Source organism: Phaenicophaeus curvirostris, chromosome 2, assembly GCF_032191515.1.
Source record: "Phaenicophaeus curvirostris isolate KB17595 chromosome 2, BPBGC_Pcur_1.0, whole genome shotgun sequence".
Classification (NCBI taxonomy): domain Eukaryota; kingdom Metazoa; phylum Chordata; class Aves; order Cuculiformes; family Cuculidae; genus Phaenicophaeus; species Phaenicophaeus curvirostris.
Genome location: NC_091393.1, coordinates 116,554,954 through 116,576,681, shown reverse-complemented (window position 1 = coordinate 116,576,681; position 21,728 = coordinate 116,554,954). Strand labels below are relative to the sequence as shown.

Genomic DNA, 21,728 nt, shown 5'->3' with positions numbered 1-21,728 from the left:
CCGCCGCCGCCGCGGGGCGTGTGCGCGGCTCCCGGTGCCGAGTGACGGCGCGGGGAGGAGGAGGAGGAGGAGGGGTGTGGGTGCGGGGAATTTCCTTGTGTGGCGGCGCAGGAACAACGCCGCTCCAGACGGCGGGGCTTGCGAGGAGGGCGCTGCCGCCGCCGCCGGTTGCCGAGCGATGTGAGCGGAGCCTCCCCTCTCTCCCTCCCTCCCTCCCTTTCCCCCGGCGCCTCCCGCTTCGCCCCCCTCCCCTCCTCCCCGCCCCGCCATGCCGGACCAGATCTCCGTGTCGGAATTCGTGTCCGAGACCAATGAGGATTACAAGTCGCCCACCGCCTCCAACTTCACCACGCGGATGGCCCAGTGCAGGAACACGGTGGCGGCCATCGAGGAGGTGAGCGGCGGGCGGGGGGATGCGCCGCAGCCCCCTCCTCCCTCCGGCCTGGCCGCGGCAGCCGACAACAAGGATCTGCCGGCCCCGAGCGGCGCCCTCGGCCGCCGCCGCGGCCAAACGGGGCTCCCCCGGCTGCCGGGGAGAGAAGAGGAGCTGGGGCGGGGGCGGGGGGGGGCGCTGGGGTGAGGTGCTGCTGCCCCTCGGTACGCGGGGCTCCACCTCTGCCCGGCTCCGAGCTCGCCCTGCACGCCCTGCCCGGCTCGGGGCTCGGAGCTCGCCCTCTCCGCCGCCTCCTGCCCGGCTCGGAGCCCTCGGTGGGGCGGGGGCACCGGCCCTTGTGTTGCTTTCCCGGGGAGCTCCGAGGTTCCCCCCGCCTGCTGCCCTTTTCTGGAGGGGGACGGGAACTCTGCAGCCTCCCCGCTCTGCTCCTTCCCTCGCAGCGGCACCTGAGCCGCCTTGGTTCCCTCTCCCCTCCTTCGAACCGCCCCCCCCCCCCCCGTCTCTCCTGGGCTCGGTCCCTGCCCGTGCAGGAGGTTGGAGCATCCTTTTCCCCACCTGCCCTGCGGGGCTCGCTCCCTTTCCATGCAGGAGGCTGGAGCATCTTTTCTCCGTTCCCCCGTGTGTGTGGTTCCCCGGCACAGGTGGGATTTACCCTTCTTCTCCGGCACATGGAGATTTAAGCGCCCTCCCCCTCCTGGGACACATCCTTCCAGGTGGTTTTTCCCCCTCTGGGACAGCCTGGGCTGCGGGTGCCTCGTGTGAGACACTTTTATCTGGCCAGGAGGGCTGGTTGCTTTTATGTCTTTAAAGAGACTCAAAAGATGCCGTTGAACCCGGTGATAAGAGCTGCCAGCGCTGGGAGAGAGAGAGGGAGAGGCTTTCTCTCTCCTTTTTCAGATCGGAGGGAAATCTGGGACAGGTCTGAACACAGCGAGAGCACATTCCACATCCCAGTCATAGACACACAATGAAATGAGAAGCGTCTGTGTCTCTCGATTCCTCTGGCAGCTTCTCTGAAGTTACTTGTGTGTAATCTTCCTTGTGATGCAGAATTATTTGTTCCCTACCTGTTACATCAGTTCCTACGCTGTATGTTCAGTTCATTTGTTCTGCAGTGAGCATGTATTTTAAGAAGAGCCTCTTCAGCAAAAAGAATCTTTGTCCCTTCTTACAAAAGAACTGCCAGTAGCGATGGATTATTAAGTGAACAAAACCCAGGTTAGGTGTTTAAACACATTTTTCAAGATTTTCCTGTTTTACCAGTTCCCAAAACCACTAAAGCAAGGAGTCGAATTCAAAATAATCTGCACGGAAGGAATTACTGTTTTGTTCCTCAGGTAATTTTCTTCCCTGCAAGCTTGCACTTAAATACCTTTAATTACACCCTATTAACCTGATCATCTCAAGATAAACAATTCTATATCAAAGACAACCTTTTCTTAAAGAATACTTATAGTAGCAAATAATTTTAGTTGTACAGTAGAGCTGCCTAATAATCGATTAACACCAAGCTGAAGGTAGTATGTTTGGGTCAAAATTTTGCTATATTTAGAACTTTTTATTGCAAGTCTTACAAAATTTGGTCTTTCTCTGGGCCTAATTTCTAAAGGTTGTGAAAATGCCATATAGTTTCTCAGGAAGTTTTTCTCACAAAAAAGTTCTTGTTTTCGATTTTCATGTCTGATGATACAAAATTCGTATAAGATGACATGCAGTTTATAACATTAAGGTCTTACAAATGTTCAGCTCAATAAGTTCCATCTTAAACATTAGGAGAATGATACTCATTTAAGAATCTGAATATGGTGGATTCTTTATTTCATCTGTCAGCTTGGCATTTGGTTTTGTGTCATATCTCTGATACACCACTGTGATTTTTTGAAGAAACTCGACCAGTACGTTAAATCCTTGTTGGTATCTCTGCATATTTTGGAAATTAGATATTGTCTGCTAGCTTGGGTGCAAAAATTATCTGTTATGATAGTGATGATAAAGAATGTGCCTGGTGTCTTAGAGATCTAAGTTTGCAAGGCAGGAGATGAGAGATTGCACTGGCTATGGTTGTTCTTGATAGTATTGATCTATCTAGCACTTTTAGCAAAATATCAGCAGTCGCTGCCTGTCTGTGCTGCTATCCTAAGGTGTGTGTGGTATGACTACTGTTTTTTCTTTTCTTCTTTGTTTTATCAAGACCAACTTGTAATTTGTTTTTGTGGTTTCAAAACTGGAATAAGAAGGATATAGAGCTCTTGGAATGGGTCCAGTGAAAGGCTTCGAGGATGATCTGAGGGCTGGAGCACTTCCCATGCGAGGACAGGCTGAGAGAGTTGGGGTTGCTCAGCCTGGAGAAGAGAAGGCTCCGAGGAGACCTTATAGCAACCTTCCAGCACCTGAAGGGACTACAGGAAAGCTGGGGAGGGACTGTTTACAAAGGCTTGTAGTGACAGGACCAGGGTCAATGGGTATAAACTGGAGAGGGGCATATTTAGACTAGACTTAAGGAGGAATTTCCTCACTATGAGAGTGGTGAGACACTGGCACAGGTTGCCCAGGGAAATGGTGGCTCCCCCATCCCTGGAGGTGTTCAAGACCAGGTTGGATGGGGCTTGGAGCAACCTGATGCAGTGGGAGGTGTCCCTGCCCATGGCAGAGGGGTTGGAACTGGATGGGCTTTAAGGTCCCTTCCAACCCAAACGATTCTATGATCCTGTGATTCTGTGATTCTATGACTTAGACATCTTTGCTTCGGAGATACTTGGGAGATACTTTAGCATGATATGCCTGGTTTTTTCAGGTCAAATGTGATCCTTTGATAAAAAACTCGTTACTAATTGTGTAATAGAGAAGTCAGTGCTTAGCACCTTTTTTTTTTTTCTAAAAGGTTAGGCAAGAATTAGTTGGTCAGCTTGTTATGAACTGAGACTTAGTAAGTAAGAATGCATCTAAAAATGTACAGGTGATACAAAGAGCTCATGCATTTCCAGGTACTATGAAGCATCAGGTTCCAGTGCACGCTGCCCTGTTGCAGTAGACAGTACAGTTTTGAAAACTAAGAAGGCTGCCTGTGTATGATATAGGGAATGTATTACTCAAAACAGTTAATAGGTAACGTGAAACTGCTGACTGCTGGCTTTGTGTATGCATTGATTTTAACAAGTGTCTGTAAGAGCTGTTTTATTAGCTGAAGACAGTTTTTGTTTTCAAGGATATTGTTTATGTGTATTAAATCAACAAATTAACTGGTAAATACTGACACTTTGAGGATTGCTCTTAAATGTTTTTCCCAGCAAATCTGGTTCAGGAATTGAATATGCAACTGCCTGCATGAAGCCAGCTTGAGTCTCCCAAGTCTCCTGTTCCCTCGGAAGCAGAGGGGGAGGCAGCGCAGAATTGCAGGAGGTGGGAGCTAATGTGACTTGTGAGCCTGAGCTCAGCTCTGTGCAAACACAGATATGTGTTTCCTGGGAAGTCTTTTGCATTTATCATTAACACTGCTGGCTAACAGTTTTGTAATTCTGACTTAGTTAATTAGCAGGTATCTAATAGTGTCTTTAAAGTTTAGTTAATGAGGCCTTGCTTTCAGTGATGGAGTTGAAAAGGAATGGAGTGATGGAGTTAAGTGAGGAAATCAATAAGATGTCGGACAATTATATGTGTGTAACTTACCGATTTAGTCTCTGTGGACAGCGGTGTTGCCTTAAATCAGTGTTTTCTGAACTTGAATTAACTGTCCCGTCAGTTGCAGAATAGTATTGATTTTTAGTATCAGTTGAAATTACTTCAGGGCTCGCTGGTTGATGTGATTATGTGCACTGGTTACAGACCCCTGATCGCAGCCTTTGAGATCACCAGAAGCGCCTGCGCTGCCGTTTGGGAACTGGTGCCTATTCAAACGCTTGGAGAAAGGGAATCTGATCCTTTGCTCTCAGTAGTAGAAAAGGGATTAGGAAAGGCATGCTTGTGGGACACAACGTGATTTCAGAGGAGAAGAAATCATATAATTTCTGCATTGTTCTCAGATTAGGATGTTGCTTAGCAAAATGTTTGGAATCTTTAGCTCCTGCTAAAACAAAATTACAAGTGAGCAGCGTATATCGCAGGCCCTTACAGGTTACTGTTTAATCTTTGCATGCGTGATAGTGGCTAAGATTAAACAAGTTTTAATTGATAGAGAGCAGAATGTAGTCACATGATTGGGGGAAGGGTTGTGTGAAATCAGTAATCCAGTCTGACAAGTGCAGTCTTTTTAGCTGACTGTTTCTATTAAAGATCCCAGGATCTAAAAATGTGTGGTTACCAATCTTAAGTTACCAATGCTTATATATCTGATGTTAGTACTGCTGTTATTTAGAATATACACTTGCCTCTCTTATGAGCTGTAAGTTAAATAAAATAGTCCCTAAACTATTGGAGCCTGCAGAGTGGCCCTAATAGCTGTGAGCGTTAAAGATTTTTAGAAATTATTTTATAGAGGGATTTAATGGCTAGAATCCAAATGTGCCACTTCTTATTGAAGTGTGAGTTAACTTTTATAATAATGACTGGAACTGAAAGCTGTAAAAATCCTACGTATTTATTTCTGTTCTGCCTGTTCATGGTGGTCCTCCACCGCTTTCAGACTGAGAAACAAGGGCAGGGGGCTGTTGTAGAGGTTACTGTGTAAACAGAGAGTAGCAGATACTTCATGTGCTGGAGACATTTCCATCTAAGTCAGGAGTTGAGGTGCAAAGTTCACCCTGGCTACTTAAACTTCACTGCATGCAGAGACTTCCCTATAAAGAGAGGAGAATGGAAACATTGAGAGAAGTTTAATAGGTTACTGGAACAGCCTCCCCAGCACAGTAGCACTTGTGACTGGGATGAATGTGTTGTAAGAAGTAGGCGGGATGAATGTATAGTGGAAAGATGCAGGATGTACAACTGAAGAAACAGTATAGCAGCACTGAGTATCATCTTAGTTCTTTGGATAGAGATAGGATTTAATTGTTTGGAGTGCAGTTAAAAGCCACTCTTTAGGAATTTCTGTAAAATCTGTTAAAGCCATAACTTGTAATTTCAGGTGTCTGCCTGCCTTTGTTCTGTAGGTCCTATTCTGTGATTATTGCACCTCAATGATTCTGTTTGCTTACAGTTTAAAAGTAGTGGGTTTGGGTGTTCTGTTTTTTTGGTTTTGTTTTTTGTAATTTCCACTCCTGGGAATGCAGTGTCAGTTTGGTATCAAATCCTTTTCTTCCTCACTGTCACTTTATAGCAGAAGGTTTTATATCAGAAATGGTTACAACTTCTTGCCACCTAAGGCAATCCCACAGTTTTCAGCTGCCTTGGAGAGATGTAAGGGATCGATTTAATTCACTCTTGTATGTTAAATTCTGTAATTCTCTCTGGTCCGTTTTGGTTCTGCAGAGCTAACAAGGGTGAGAGGTAATAACAGCTTCGTAGGGTGGGTGAATGTGAGACTGGATAATGTGCATACACATGGGTGTTTTTAAACTTTATACTTCCCTATCATGTGTCTTTTGCTTGTTAGTTCTTTAGGAGTGGAGTGTAACTTCCTATACTATGTGATTTTGATTCACTTTTGAAAGCTATGTGGAGAAAATGTTTTTGTGTACTTTGAGAAGCAGTAGGAATTGTCATATATGGTGGTGCATTTGGGGAAATATACTATTATTATTTGTATATTTCTTTTTAATAAAATATGTCTTTGTGCCTACTGTAATGTGCTCTTTGGTAGAACGTATTTGCACACTTTTGTTACCTCATTACCTAAATACAGTTCCAGAAATAGATGTTTTGTAAAACTTTTTGTGAGTTCCACTTCTGCTTCCTTTTTGGAATCCTGATTGTCTGTCATCAGCATCCAGAGAGGTTTCTGGAAAAGTCATTATGACACAAATGGCATGATGATTTCAAAAGGAGTGTGGGAATTCTTTTCTTTTTGAGACTAATATAGTGGATGGAAGTTGCAGAAATACAGGAGCTAAACTGTAGGTCTTCAGGTGGAGCTTTGTGCGTAACTTAAAATACAGAATTTAAACCTTAAGCAGGCAATGTGCCGTTGCTTAGAACAGTTTCAAGCCATATAAGTAGATTACTGCACACCTTACCTTGGTGCATCCAATGCATCTGCTACCTATTACCAAATGCCCCCATTCCCCATATGAGGATACATGGAAAATACGTACATTTCTTTAGTATTTTACTAACTGTGGCTTTTGTCTTTTCATTTTTCCCTAGTGCAGCTGCAGAACCATCTTGTCTGGATTTAGAGTACTTCATGCTGATGCTTAAAGAGAGTAGAGATGGAAAGTGGCTAATTGAGCTTAAGTTGAACCCACCATCCTATTCTCAGTTTCATGTTGTTCTCTGTACTATAATGTACAGCAGTGCAAGGTAAAGGTGAGAACTTTGTTCTGAAACGCATTACAAAGTCCTAGGACAAAAGCCTAATCCCTGCTTGCTCCAAAGTACTTGCAGTTGACATATCAAGTAGAGATGGCTGGTTAATACAGGTGGAAGAATCTGTGAAAACTTGGTGCGCCTGGCTAATGTGCCACTGTGAAGTGGTTTCTGTTTATTTGTGTGCATTATAGTAGTGTTTCTTAACCATTTTAGTTCAACTCTTAAATCTCTTTTTTTTTTTTTTTTTTGTAGTTTTCATCTTCCATATGTGTGTGTAAATGTATTTATATTACTCACAACCATTCCCTATCTAAACTCTTGCATCCCAGCTTCTGAGACTCACTCTTAACAGCGCTCAGGCTCTGTGTGCCCCACTTCCCCAGAAACAACCTTTGCACCTGAAGCTCCAGAAAGGTTGGTCCTAGCCCTGTTTAGGTTAGCTCTTCCTTCTGTCTTGAGCATCAAGCGTCTCTATACTTTCTCAAGTTTTACAATCTCCTCCTTTCTTAATAATATGATAAGGTAATGCAAGTAAGCAAAGCAATAAACAAAACTGGGAGCTTAAGGCACTGAGTTTATTGGAACTGGTTAACTTATTTTCCAGGATTCTGAAAGAACTAGGATGGTAACTAGCAAACACTCCTAACAAATCCTCTAAAGACTAGGATGATATCCGATTTAAGCACAGGGAGTTAAAAAAGGCAAGGTTGGAGAGAAGAGGAGAAGTATTTATAGCGAGTAAAAGTGATTGCAGTGGATGCAGAAATGCAGACCATGACTGTTAAGTTGAGGAGGAGAGATGTTCTTACTCGGAGATTGCAGATATCCCTGGATGAGTGGCAGTGTAGCAGAAATGCTTGAAAAATACTGTAAACAAGTAGAGCAACTGCCATTTCCATGAAAGAAGGCAGTACTTTCACATTTGCTTTCATTTTTTAAGTTGTAGCCTAGTCAGATGTACAAGAACCTCACATCAAGAAAAATCATGTGGCTCCTTAATTACTCTTGCATTGGTGCTGGTAATTTCTTACAGAAAAATGTAATTGCTGAGAATCATACTAGTAAAACTGTAGAGGGTGATTACACTCAGGTTTCTTGTTAAGTTAAAAGAAAATCTCTTCTTTGGTCCATTTTAACTGAGACAGATTCCTCCCACCCCCTTAAACCTAAACCCAGATGGGAAATGTAGATAAAGTTAAAGGGTAAACAGAAATTTGATGTTCACAACTCTTGATTTTATTGCAGGGTGGTGGTAGGATTGTTCCTCTTCTTTTCCTAGCCTTTTCTTCACACAATTTCATGTTAGCACCGAGCTCAAGCTTTTCTGTATACAAAATGCTTAGTGTATGTAGTTGCTCTTGGTGCGGACAGAGACGTAAAGTGGAAGAGTTTTGATATTAGGTATGAGATTTAGTGTAATTGACTGCCAGCTTCTTTTATTTGGATTAAATCCAAACTTCTTCCATGAAGTTTATGTCAATGTAGAGATTAAGTGAGTAAGTAAATTTGGCTAGGAAACAACAAAAAATGGGAACACAAGGAAAAGTAAGACTCTGACAGCTGAAATGTCTATAAGAGGTAACGTGAGGATCAGTCAGCAGCGAAAAGCAAGGAAATGGTATCTGAATTTAGGACAAACTGGGAGTAGAGAGAGTAATCCAGAGGCAGAAGTACTGTGACGGCATGTGAATGTTGGAGGGTCAGTAATTGGCACAGAGACAGAGTCATTAAGGAGGGGATAAGGAAATGCATCAAAAATCTAAGGAAGTTCAGAGGAATCAGAATTGACGGGAACTGCAAAGGAAGGGGGAGTGCGGCAGGGCTTATGCAGGAAGTAGGATGGAAACGCCAGGCAGAGAATGTGGAGAGAGGGCTGATGTGAGAACAATCAGTATAGTGGGGAGGCAGGTAGGGATAAAGGGAAGGGATAGTGGTGGAGGAAAGTGGATGATGGTGGCAGCATAGCTACATCCAACTACCCTATAGTTTTGGAGAGTGGAAGAAGAGTTCTGCATGTTGTCTGTCCAGAAATTGAGACATAGAATGAAGTATTATGCAGACTTTATTAGCTGTTGTATATATCTCCATTTCATTTGGAAAGAGAAAATAATTTAACTTAAGAGGGAGAATTAATTGATGGAGGAACAGAGCGCTGTAACTGAACAGCTTTTTTTTCTTGTGGGCAAGGCTGCCTTGGAGGAAATGAGCTTGCATAGTGTGATTCAGTACTTTCATCTAGAGCAGTAAGATTTGTTTTCAAGTGAGTAGGTGTTGGACAGAATTTGAAATATTTGCCTCTCTGTACATGTGAACTCTCTTTCACAAAAATATTTACTATGAAAGTGACATGTTGTGCAGTGAAGTGAATTTCTTTGGAGTACAGTCTTTAAGAGGTGGCTGTAAAAGTTAAAGTGAAAGAACCTGTGGTATAAATTCTAGCATCTGACTTGTTAAACCAAGAAGGAATAGGGAATTGAGGGGGAAGGCTGAATCTCTGCTCCTCATTGTCTTGGAGCAGTATGGTGTAGAGAACCATCTGCTGTTTGTGGACCCCTCAGCTATCCCTGATTAAAGATCAGATTATCAATGTCATTCTGGTCTGAAATCTATAATTCTGTCTAGGCATTATGCTAAGTATGCGTGTAGATACATCAAAACAGCTGAAGTGATTAGAGCTGAGCAAATTACTTTTACGTTCCTGAAAGCTTTGTTCTACATTTAGAAGTCATATAGGAAGGGAGAAGAGGGAAGCGATGCAAACATTCATATGGATTATTTTCTCATGTTTTATGGGTTCTGTTCTTTTCTAATGAAAGATTTCTTTCCTCGGATGTGCAATTTCAAGGAAATCTAGACTGTATTGTAGCGAAGTCCACTTAGAAACAAATGCATTTACTAAGCGTTTTAAGCCCCTTCAATCAAACAGGATTACTGCTTGGCTGTAGCGATAGGAGTGGAAATTTCCTTAGCACATGCAAACACAGAGCCCCTGCTCTGTTGTCACATGCAAAACATGCAGTGCTGGAGTCTTGTAAAGCACATGTTTTTAATCATTTGTTTGTTTTCCAGAACTGTAGGTGTATGTTGCACAACAACAGAAAAAACACCAGCAGAACCCTCCTACACTTTGAGCTCCATGTAGTCTAGATGCTAGCTGCGCTGAAGAAGCAATGAAGTAGTAAATCTTTTGTAAGCTCCTTTTTGTTTGCTTTCATTCATTCTTTTGCTTTGTTCATTCTCTTCATTTGCTGAACTGCTCTGGCCGTAGATGACAAGCTTTCCCTGTAAGTATTTTCAGTCAGTCCTCTCTGTGCTGGGGGTGGAGTGGCAGCGTTTGTCGCTGCCTTCCCTGTCTCCCGAGCCATGGGGATGTGGTGTTGGTACAAGACAACATGGTGGTTGGTTACATATAGATTCTGGTGCTTCTCTCTTCACTTTCAGTCAGTTGCTGGTAGGCCTGCACCTGCTTCTCTGTTCAGTTTTACATGCAGAAGTTCAGTGTTTCATCTTAGGGAGCAGCTGTGTATGAATTTACCTTCCTAATGCTCAGTGCTATAGGGAGGTACTGTTTACTCCGTTTCATAGATCTCTCCTATGTACGTGAACTCCCTAATTATTTTGGCAAAGGTCACCTTTTACTTTTACATCAAATGTGATGTAAATAGATGTTCTATATCTGCTGCTGGATAAAGTAATAATTGTGTAACTTAAGATTCACTTGCGCTTTTAGGAAGCTGTGCTTAGTGACATAGTGCCTGAACCATTACTTTTAGATTTATTTAAAGCTGTTAACGTTCCAGCAGAATTTATGATCATTGTTTTCAAGCCTGTAGTAGTGTCTCGAGATTTCTGTAGTTGAGCAACTAAAACGGATGACAGTATATGACAGTCTGGATGCGTTCTTTCATTTAAAAACAAATTCCCAAATGGAGATTCATAGACTATTATGTTTATGCATTTGTACAACAGGAACTCAAGCTCTTTGCTGATAGCATGACAAAGCATCAATGAAATTAAATCAGTGCAGTTTCTTTTTTCCATTTAACCAACAGAGGAAAATACCGATGCTATGAAATGTTTGATTGCCACAAGTTGGCTAATCTCAGGTTTGCATTAGGTGCTGTTAATTATGCTATCAAGCAGTTAACTTTTTAATGGGTAAAAAATGTGTTAATACTGCGAGACCATGCAGAGATTTTCAAAGCTGGTATACTGAATTATAGAGAGGTTGGAGTGAAAAAACACAGGCTGAAGTCTGGAAGCCACTATGGAACAGAAATAACTTTGCAGTGTTTCAAAAGAAAATGAGTTTTATCATTTGACGCTGGGCTTTCATGAGAACTGGGAAATGAAACTGAAAAGTTCACTATACAAAATGTATGAAATGGTACAAGGAAAAACATCTCTGAAGAAAACTAAGCTGTACTAATTAATATACCACTGGTATTATAGGTAGATGCCTCTCATGAATTTCCAGCCTAATAATAGGGAGGCAATTTCTGATGTATTGCTTTGCCTCTGCTTACCCAAATTTTGGCAGCTAGTTTAGTGTTTCCCTAGGAATACTTGGTACATTTGGGGTGATTTGTCTTCTTCTCTCCTGGAATTACCTCTAGTTGCCTGCTATTCTTTGTTGTGAGAGTATGGTGTCCTAAAATTTCCAGGTGTATCCTGAACTGGATGAAGTTTGAATGCCTTTTATTCCCGTGCAGAATGGCCACCTCAAATATACGTCTCTGTTTGTAATACGGATCTTATTATTTATTACTGTGAAGTTCTCAGAGGCCTGTTAAGACTGAGGTTTGATTGTGCTGTCTTCACTTTTCTTTTCTTGATTAATTTCTGATCCCTACTATTATTTGATAAATAAAGAAGATAAATAGAAAGTGAAAGGCGTGCTGTATGGGAAGGGATAGGTCATTTTATGGCATCCACCTGATATGTGCATGCGCCACGAAGGTTTTCATTTTTAGGGTAGAGTAAGTGCATCATATGTAGGGAAAACTTACTCTTCAGTTTTTCATCATTTTGTAGAATGCAACTGGGATGTCTGCCTGATTCAAGGAGGGGGTTTCAAGACTACTGAAATCAAATTAGACTTGGAACTTTGGAGTGTCTGGAAGGTGTTTCATTTGTTGATTACTCCCATAAGTAGCTACAAATTCTATTCAAAGAGCTTGTCATATGCAGAATAAAAGGGCATTGTGTTCTGCAAAGATTAATTCTTGTTGGCTCTACTGAATTGAGAAATCTGCAAAAGGAAAATCCTATCAGCGTAGCTCATCGTCAGTGCTGTTGAGTGATACAGGGTGAGGATCAGCCTCTTCCAACAGCTGGGCTCTGAGCCATGAAGGGCTGTGATGGCTGCTGACAGCAAACAGGAGTGCAAAGCCATGAAGCTAGAGCAAAATCTTTTGCAGGCTGAGGAGCAGAGGATTTTGACATGGGTTAAAGGGATGGTAAATTTTACCTGGCTGTTCAAGGCAGTTGTCACAGAACTTTATCTTGTTATCTACGTTACTTTGTTTTACATAAAGGTATATCTTAAGATATTGAAGCATGTAATGCAAAATACATGGACTTGGATATCGGGAGCTGGCTAGTGTAAGTGGAAAATTAAAGAACAATTAAATAATTAATAAGGGAGTTTTCTTTACCCGCCATTTATTTTAAAATGAGCCACTGTAAAAAGTAAGTGGATCAAGTCTGTTATGTTGTTTGAGATCTGTATTTAAACTCCAGTGATCTTGCCTTTGAAAGCAGGCAGCTGCAATATTGGTGGTGAAATTAGGGAGAGAGAAGGAAAACATAATCCTCAGTATAAAAATTGGTTAATGCAGGACATGGATGTGTTCTGGAGAAGTAATTGGCAGAAGAGGCCTCCATTCTTTTATCTCAGGCAGAGGTTTTATCATGCAAAAATGCTTGGTAAATGCTTGCTTCTTTACTTTCATTACTTAAGCCCCCTGCTTAAGTATCTCTTGCATTTCCAAGTTTATGTAGTGAGAGAAGCATGTGGAAATGGGGTGATGAATACATAGCTACAGCACCTTTATTGTTCAGTGTGCAACAGCATCATGTAGTGACTTGTATTAATGATGCAACATTTTGTGGGCTGTGAATCTCTGATCTGGGGTTTCTCTTGACTGATGGAAGAGATTTGTTAGAGAATTTTGATTCTCAGGCATCACTTCATTTCCCAAAGCAGTGGTATTGCCTCTTCCCACCGTGCATACCCTTAGCTGTACATGCAGTGGTTTAGAGCTGAAATGTTTACTGTGTTTTTCTGCCAGATAGACCAGTGCTCGTTCCAGCAGATTCCCTTGGCATTGGGCCCACGAGAACCGCAAACCCAGGTGCTGGAGGAATAATGCTTTTGTGGAAAGGGACTTCGCAGAGACAGTTGTGCTATAAACCCTGTCCTTTTTATTGCATGTCTGTCTCCGTACCTTCACAGTCTCTTAAGAAACTTAAGACAGGTCTCACGCCTAAGAGGCTGTTTATACAAATTGAATGTCATAGCTACTGTAGAATGTAATGTTCTGGAACATTTCTTTGCATGCACACCCCAAATAGTAATTACTTAAAGGGTTTAAAATGATAATTTCTAGGATATGTTCAGAGGCTCAAATGTCTTGCCCCAGACTATACCTATGAGGGTTTTTTCCACCCTTCGTATCGGTTCCTCCCTGAATGTGCCAGGTGATCAGTGGTAGGAAACTGGAGAGGATTTAGACAAGAAACTAATACGTGGAGGGAGGAAATGACCTAGGAGTGGGAGAACGGAAAAAGGATTTTGGAGGGGGATAACATAATTTAGGTAGTTTTTTACCTCCTTCTGTAACAGCAAAGTGGACTGAGACCAGCAGTGTAGACACTGTTTCTGATAGAAAAACAAACTGAGATAGAATGTCTGTGGCTCTCTCTGATCTTTTGAGTCAGAGAGGATTAATTACAGCAAGTATCAGATGGCCTGTAAAGATACACCAGAAAAGCCAAACGATTGTGCTTGCTGGGTATGAATATTCAAAACTTGCTTTTGTTACTTTTCAAATAAGACCAGTCCAGTAAGGCACAAGAGCTGATTCTTACTTTGCTGTCTCTGCAGTAATTATTTGATTACTTCTCTTTTCCTTACCGACTGACCCAAGTTTCTTCCTGCATACTTTTGTTTTTGGGAAGGATGTTCCTATTTGTGTTCAGCATCTGCAGCAGCCTTTGGCATTGTTACTTGTTCTGAAATACTGGAATGGGTGAAGTACAGAAGGGCTTGTGGCTATTGAGTAGCCCAATATTTTAATGTAAATTGCTAAAATTGAGTGTGAAATGAGTATTTGGTTTAAAAATGTAATGGTTGAACTAATGGTTTATATTGGATCTAAAGTGAGCATGTTAATATTTTATTTGTATCTTTGTCTTAGATGTGCAGTATGGGTTTCTGTCTCCAGGAGTATTATTCAAATGGCTTGAGGATTTATTTCTGAAAATTCTGTTAACTGTTTTTTTTTTAAAAAAAAGAAAAAAATGGAAAAAATATTATTTTGCGTCTTTTCACAAATTCAGATCCAGTTCTGTGAAGCATTTCAGCAAACCCCCATCCAAATAACCAAAAATGTGAAGTAGTTAATTGTAGCTTTTCTGAAATGGAGCTGCTATGGGTAAGAAGAAATGAATGTGTTAGCAAATTTTTAAATAAAAAATAGTGCAAAGATGATGGCCATCCCCTTCCTCCCTCACTGTTTCCCACAGCAGGGCAGTCGTGCAGTCGGGAACGCATTCACTCTGAGGTGCCAGAAGTCCAGTCCAATATTTTTCTTTTCCTTGTCTGGAGTTAGAAAACTTGGGCTTCTTGTTGGGCTAGGTAGTGTTTCTGGTTGAGACTCTCAGTCTGTTCTTTTTAAACTGATTGCTGGAAACTGGGAGGTTATCCCAAGGAAGGATGTGTACGTGCTTTTCTTTGCTTGCTGCCCTAAACATGTGCTGTTGGCCACTACTGATAGAGGATATCAGCTTAAATGGAGTGTTGATCTGACCCGGTATGGCTACTTTTCTCTTCCTCTACAGATAAATAGTTATTTTCTAGGCCACAAAGAAATAAGGCACTGGTGTAAGGACACGCATAAGATAGACCCAGACCTCTGCTGTAAGTTTGGCACAAAAGATGTTTAATAAACATCTAACCACTAGAATTTAGGGACTCTCCACTTGTGCTGCTGCTGCCCTGATTTTTCTCATATGCTTTATTTTGGCATCTTTTACACAACCGGTCTTTGGGATCTTCAGTCACTCAGTTTCTACTTTCCTGCTTTGTTTTCCTCCCCCAATTAGATATAATAAAAATAGAAGAGTTTGTTTTCCCTTCACTCCATTGAAAAGAGCAAATAGTACATGATTTTTTTTTTTTTGTGCCGGCCTGGAATATATTAAATATGTTTATTAATTCGATCCAATACCCCTTCCAGAAGACAGACACAGATTTTAGAAAACGTAGATTTTTGGATTGATGCTACTTTTAAGGTTCTTTCTTGGGAAGCAAGAATGAAATGTTTGAACGTTGTATTTCCCATTGGGCTTAGGTCTTTCTAGGCAATGTGAAACAGACTTGAACAGCTTTAATGTTGTTGTTGTTGTTGTAGTAATAATAACAATGAATATATTATTGTATAAATATATAAACATATAATTGTAAATATATAAACAATAATATATAAATAAAAAAATTTATTATTATTATTATTTTTTTTTTCAGAAGTGTCAGGGCAGATTGTGGGATACCAAGCAGGATGTAGAATAACATTTCAGGAAACTTCAGTAGCCTGAGACTGATTTCTTCCTGGTAAGATAGGCTTGGTTCTGATTAGTTTTGAAGCAGTTAAAATGGAAATTGGACTTTGGCAAATGAAACTAGACCTTGTTCCTACATGAGGAAAAAAAGCTTTGCTTCCAAGTCCTCTCTCTAGTGCTCATTTTAAAAACTGTGTTTTCTTCTGTTTCTTTTGGTATGCTTGGCCCCCTTTCTAGTACTCTGATTACAGATGTGTTTGTTGCTCAATTCTCATTAAGCACATAGAACTTTAAAATATTTTGTGTAATGAATTGAACTGCTGCTTCTGCGTTCTTTACAGGCATCAGAACTGTATTTACTTCATTATTGTAATTTTGACATTTTCAGCCTGTGGCACCTCAAGCACCCAATGCTTGTATTACTGAATACCTTGTGAAAAATACATTAGCAGTGTGTCCAAAGTGTGTTTGTGATGAGTGACAAAATGTTAGCTTTAGATTGCTTGGAAAAACCTAACATGAATTACAATGTAAAAAAGAAAAAAAAAATCACATATTGCAAATAAGTTTAAGTTTGGGGGTTTAGTGTTTATTATCATGTGTGGTAGCTACAGAGAGAGAAACTAATTGAAGGTAAAGCAAGAAAAATGAAAAATTACATATTTTTCAAGCATAGCAAATAAACTTTGACATCTTTTGTATGCTTTTTTCACTGCATAGCCGTAGGTTGTAAGGTAAAAACAGTTTTCAAAGTAAACCGTATCTCTGTGCCATTTTAAGAGACATTAGTGATGCATTTTGAAGAATACTGATAAGCGCACCAGGCTTGGTAATAAATTTCCCAACATTCATGTATTTTAATCCAATATTGCCATTTATTTAGCAGCCTTGAAATTCATGTTAAGAGAACAAGATCAATACCAGGCTGACGATAGCATATTTGTTTTAGACTTGTCAAGCAAGTAATCTCTATGATATCTAGATGTGCTACAGCAACACCGTGTAGATCCCGGTGTAAAAAGTAATTTACCTTATGAATGGCTTCATAACATTAACATTAGAAGTCCTATAAAAGGAAATGAATAGAAAACGTAAATACTGCATTTGAAAAATATTGCGCTGACAAGGGCAGGCTCAAGAAGGTCACTTGAGTTTGTTTCAGTTCATGCTGCATAGCACCACTTCTACAATTATGTAGCTTCATTTCTAATATACTGGATAGAATTTATGTGTTTCCCCCTCGCTCAAATATATATTTACTGTTTTTAACAAGAGGGAGGCCTGAGGACTGGTCAGTAGAAACTGAGTGGTACTAGGAAAATTATTTATATGGGCTCTTTGACTATGTTGTGCTGAAATAAATGGAAGCCAAACCAAACAGCTGTGCTGGAGTTTTTTTGAGTCAAAACGAGAAGCGTTACATCAGAGGACAAAATGATCCCACCATGTGAATTACGTGGTCACTTTTCTTCTGGGTCAGAAGTTTACCAGGCATTTTAATTGGGCAAAAAGAAATGCTGGAATATGCAGCATTAGGAGCCACTTTAAATTTCAGTGCTTCTGGTACCGTACTGAAAGTGCACAAAGGAGCTGAATTGAGGAGGGCAGCGTTTTGGCATGTGTGTGCATCAGTATAGTGTGTGTATGTTCATGAAACAAATGCAGGATTAAAATATTCAAAGTATAATAAAGCTACATTTATGTTTAAACTGATTTCTAAGTGCTAAGATTTGTACAAAGGAAAGGATGAGGAAATATGAAGAACAGTTCTAAAGACAAAGAGCTGACATTTTCAAGTTTTATGCTGAAACGACTCCTTTGGAACGCAAGTGGTGCGTAAGAACCAATATCTTTCAATTAAACAAAGGTAAAGTCCCTCTCCCCATTTTTTGGTCTATAAGCAAGCCTAAAATACAGTATTAAAGATGCAGAGATTTTCAGTATTTTGTCTGTCTGTAGGCATTCATAGCCACTCTTAAATGCATCGTTATCAAAAGATTTCACCAAGGAAGGAGGACTAGATAAAACCTACAGGAGCAAATCTAGTTTCTGACCACAATAAGAAACAACGTCATCTTTCATACATTTATTCAGGTCCCTCTTACAATGACTACATATCTGTTAGCTTTTATCTGCTGTTTGGAAAGCTTTCCAGCATTGTTTTTCCCAATTCTCACTTGCAGTTTGTTCAGGTACAGCTTTTACTCAGCTGTTCTTATACTAATGTTATTGTTGAGTGTAAATATTTCTTGGTGTTTATCCATTTTTTCTCTTTGTTACCACCTGTAAGGAATTTAGGTAGGACCCTTTCGTTTAGGAGAGAGGAGGCTCCCTGCAGCCCTTCTGTCAGGGTAACTAAGCCAGCATGAAGTATGGGCTGTATTGTCCAAGTGAAATTGTATTAATCATTAGTTGCCTAAATAATCACCCAGACACCTTTGGGTGGCTGGGGATTATTTCAGGAAGATAGCCTGTTCTTCCTACATTTTGTGCTTTCAATTTTTTTAAAAAATAATTTATTTATTTTAGCATTTTGTGCTCTTTAATTATTTATATTTGTGTGATGGGCACATTCCGATTCCCTCTAGCTATCTGCTTGAGCTAGCTGATATTAGGTTTGCCGTGGCTTATTCTCAGTAATCTAATTACAAAAACAGAGCAATACAAGACGGACTTTTTATTCTGTTCTTTGCTTCACGTACTGGTGGATGAAAGCAACGCCTGCATTGCCTCCTACTTTGTGTGTAATTTTTCCCTAAGTACTTACCAGAGTCAAAAATCCAGTGGTTTGGGGAGACGTGTAAGCTGTCGACTAACATTTTAGACCTACATTTCAAAGAGTATGTAGTATCCAATGAGTTTATTGTTGCTTTTTTCCATGCCCTTGGTGGAAGGAGATTTCCTGTGTCTTATGTTTTTGTTTTTCATGGCTGTATCACTTTGGCACCCTGTTGTTATTCTGCAGTCATCTGGTAAGCCAAACTCCTTTACTCTCTGTAGTTTTTTTCCGACTAATCTCCTTGTTCATAGATATATATATATTTCCCTTGGATACACAACTTCGCAGTCTTCACTGTTGAATTTTCTCCTGTTCTCATCAATCACATCAATGAATTGAAACAACAATAAAACACTTGTATTTTTCAAGAATGAAACAGATTATTTTTGCGACAGTTTGTTCATTTTGCTAATTAGACTTTTTTTTTAGGTTTTATATGCAAATGCACAGAATAATAGTTGTCACAAATTGCTTCAGTTCCTCATTTTTTTGTTGGTTTTATTTCTTTTTAACTTGGAGAGGGAGAAATAACAAGTTCAGTCAATGTTGCCTTGATACAAAGGGAGGATACTTTGCTGCTGGGATCGTTTCTCTCTGTTTTTCATGGCTTTGGAGTGGATCATCTACCTGAACAGAAGCTGAGCTGAGTCCTCAGCTAGCAAAGTTGGTGTTAGCCAAGGTGATATTCAGTGATATCTGTCCCCTGGATGTTTTGGGGAACTCTGTCTACTGTCACCATAAAAACGTGGTTAGCAGTTTCCAGACAAAGTAAACTTACAAAACCCGTGGTGGATGAATATGTGCAGAAATGTTGGGGCTAATGTAATGCTAAGCAATTAAAAAAAGTGTAGCTATTGAATTCTTGTTCAGAAATGTCCCTGGAGGATTCTTCAGCAGGAGCACCTGGGTACGTTGGTCCTCCTACTCATTCCTGTTTTTCCCATTGTATTTTTCCGTTGGATTGTGCTTTATCAAGGGGCTGCCAGATAGCCAGAGCTGGAAAGTTGACGCAACTGAAAAATAACTTTTCCCCCGCCTCTGACATTATTTTTAATCATGGATCTCTTGTCTCCTGTGGTTTACAAAATCTCCCCGCAAGCACTTGCACTGGCACAGCTGAAAAGACAAGCAGAGGAAGAAGGGAGGAGCTAAGGAAGCCTGACCTGGCTGTTTCATGTGTTTCACCACATTAGGGCTTTTGGTTTTGCTTGTTCAGTTGCCCTCAACACTGTCTGTGTTTTTTGGTTTTGTTTTGGTTTCTCTTCCTGTCATCCTTGTTTTGTGTTTTTATATGGACCGACTGGCTGAGGTAGCTGGATGCTTGAATTATTTGGTTGATGAGAATGGAAGAAAATTCAACAGTGAAGACTGCAAAGTTGTGTATCCAAGGGAAAAGTATAAATATGAACTAGGAGATTAGTCAGAAAAAAACCTACAGAGCATAAAGAGTTTTGGCTTACCAGATGACTGCAGAATAACGACAGGGTGCCAAAGTGATACAGCCGTGAAAAACAAACCCATGAAGACATAGGAAATCTCCTTCCACCAAGGGCATGGAAAAAAGCAACGACAAAGTCATTGGATACTACATACGCTTTGAAATGTAATTTAAATGGTGCATTAGGGGCATTACCTGTCATTTCTGTGGGACCCTGGCTGTGCTGTGCCTTACGGGTTTGCTCTTCTACTCTCTAATACCAGTGAAAGTGGGAGCTGGTTGAGAGAAGCTGCAAACCAAAATGATGACTTTGAGGAAGAGGACTTGAAGGTTTTGCCTTACTCGGAGTCTGTGCTTTCCATCTGAGGGAGTCACGGGTCTATCTGGATCCCTGAGCATGACAGTACAAGTGGTTCATAATTCATCCAGCGTGTTTATCCTTCCAACACTTCCCTTAAAGTTGTCCTGGCTTCTTTCTTTTCTTCTCTCTTTCCCCCAAGCTAAAGTGCAGAGATTAAGTAATTCATTAACTGCATGCACAAATCTGAGACTTAGCTGGGAACTGCATCTGTAACTTTTAAGTCTCTGGCTGTCAGCATTTTCTTTGGGCTGTTATTTGCAATGCTTGTAGCTGGAGACATTCCTTTTGCTTTGTCTCCAAGAGGGTAATTGCCCTTTGATGCAGTTGCCGATGAAATTATCATTCCTCTGTTGTCAGCTGATCTGATGGTGCTTTTCTGAGGTTATTTTTAGAAATTACTGAATACAGAATGAGGTAGTTTACTTTGTGTACTCCCATCCAGACAGGTGACTAATCTAACCTTTGAGATTGCACTGTATACGGGTTTGTTGTAGTGGAAGCAATTCAAATTGCTGATGAGGGTGAATAGAGCTGTGATTTTCATGGGCTTTCTTCGGTTTTTTTTTTCCTCTTCCTCTGTCCTTCAGAATTCCAGGTGAAAACACCTCTGCTCTTCTGCTAACATGTCTCAGGTATGAACTATAAAAATGCTAGAGGTAAAACTTCCAATGGTTATAGCAGTACTATGATGTCTGTTTCCATGGAATGTTGCAGAGATTTTTGCCTGGTTGTTTGTGGTCTGAATGGATTCAGTTTAAGAATATCCCCATAAATATGAGGGTTAATATTTCTTTTTGCGTTCAGTATGCTAAAATGACTGGATAGGGTCCTAGGGACTGGCTTCTCTGCATCATCTCTTTACATATTATTAACCATAAAACAATGGTAGACCAGATGTGTAGCTGTGAGGATTCACTGAAATCTCTTGAATTAGAACTGGAATGGATTTGGTGCTTATTGTTTGCTTTTTTTTAGGGTGTATCATGCTAAGCAGCTCTTGGTGTAATATTATTCATAGTGTTCAATGTTCTTCAGTGGGATCTAAAGACATTACTTTCTCTAGAACTCATATTTAAATTTTCTTACAGTTTCACAAAGGTTTTTTTTTTTTGGAGGGTGTTTTTTTTTTAAATAATGCATATAACCATAATTCTGCTTCTCCATTCTGGAACAATTGTGTGGTTTTGAGTGTTATTTCACTCAGTAAGCAAAATAATTGCCTGGTTCCACTTCTTTCTTTGAAAAAGATTGGTTTTAAGTGTTTTGAGTATTCTGGACAGGATTTAAACATGAATTTTATGTTGTGTTGGTGAAGCTTTGCCTAGTAATAAGATGTGTAAGAGATATTTGAGAGATATGCAGTTTTGTTCACCATCTCAGTGAGAGAGATCAAATAGTTGGGAGTGCAATTAATTAACTAAATTATCCAGGAAATCTGAAATTAAATTCCATTTTTAATATTCTGCCTGAGGAAGTGCTATTTCTTTTGTTTCTTCAGCAATGTCAGAACATACGATGGATTGAAACTGATTTAAGCTTCTTCAATAATTTAACATAAGAAAAAGATATT

The 21,728-nt window shown here is 40.4% G+C and overlaps 1 protein-coding gene across 3 annotated transcripts in view; it reads left to right on the top strand.

Annotated features, from left to right (window-relative positions):
- The first annotated feature begins 227 nt into the window (after positions 1-227).
- ASAP2 (ArfGAP with SH3 domain, ankyrin repeat and PH domain 2) overlaps positions 228-21,728 on the top strand; it is a 91,585-nt gene continuing 70,084 nt past the window's right edge. For 2 of the 3 annotated variants that reach the window (XM_069850506.1, XM_069850504.1), the window contains exon 1: positions 229-394. In XM_069850506.1, the coding sequence (XP_069706607.1) occupies positions 269-394 (126 nt within the window). In that variant the 5' untranslated portion in view covers positions 229-268. Of the gene's footprint in view, positions 395-21,728 lie in introns of all 3 variants that reach the window. The other variant, XM_069850505.1, reaches the window with a different exon arrangement.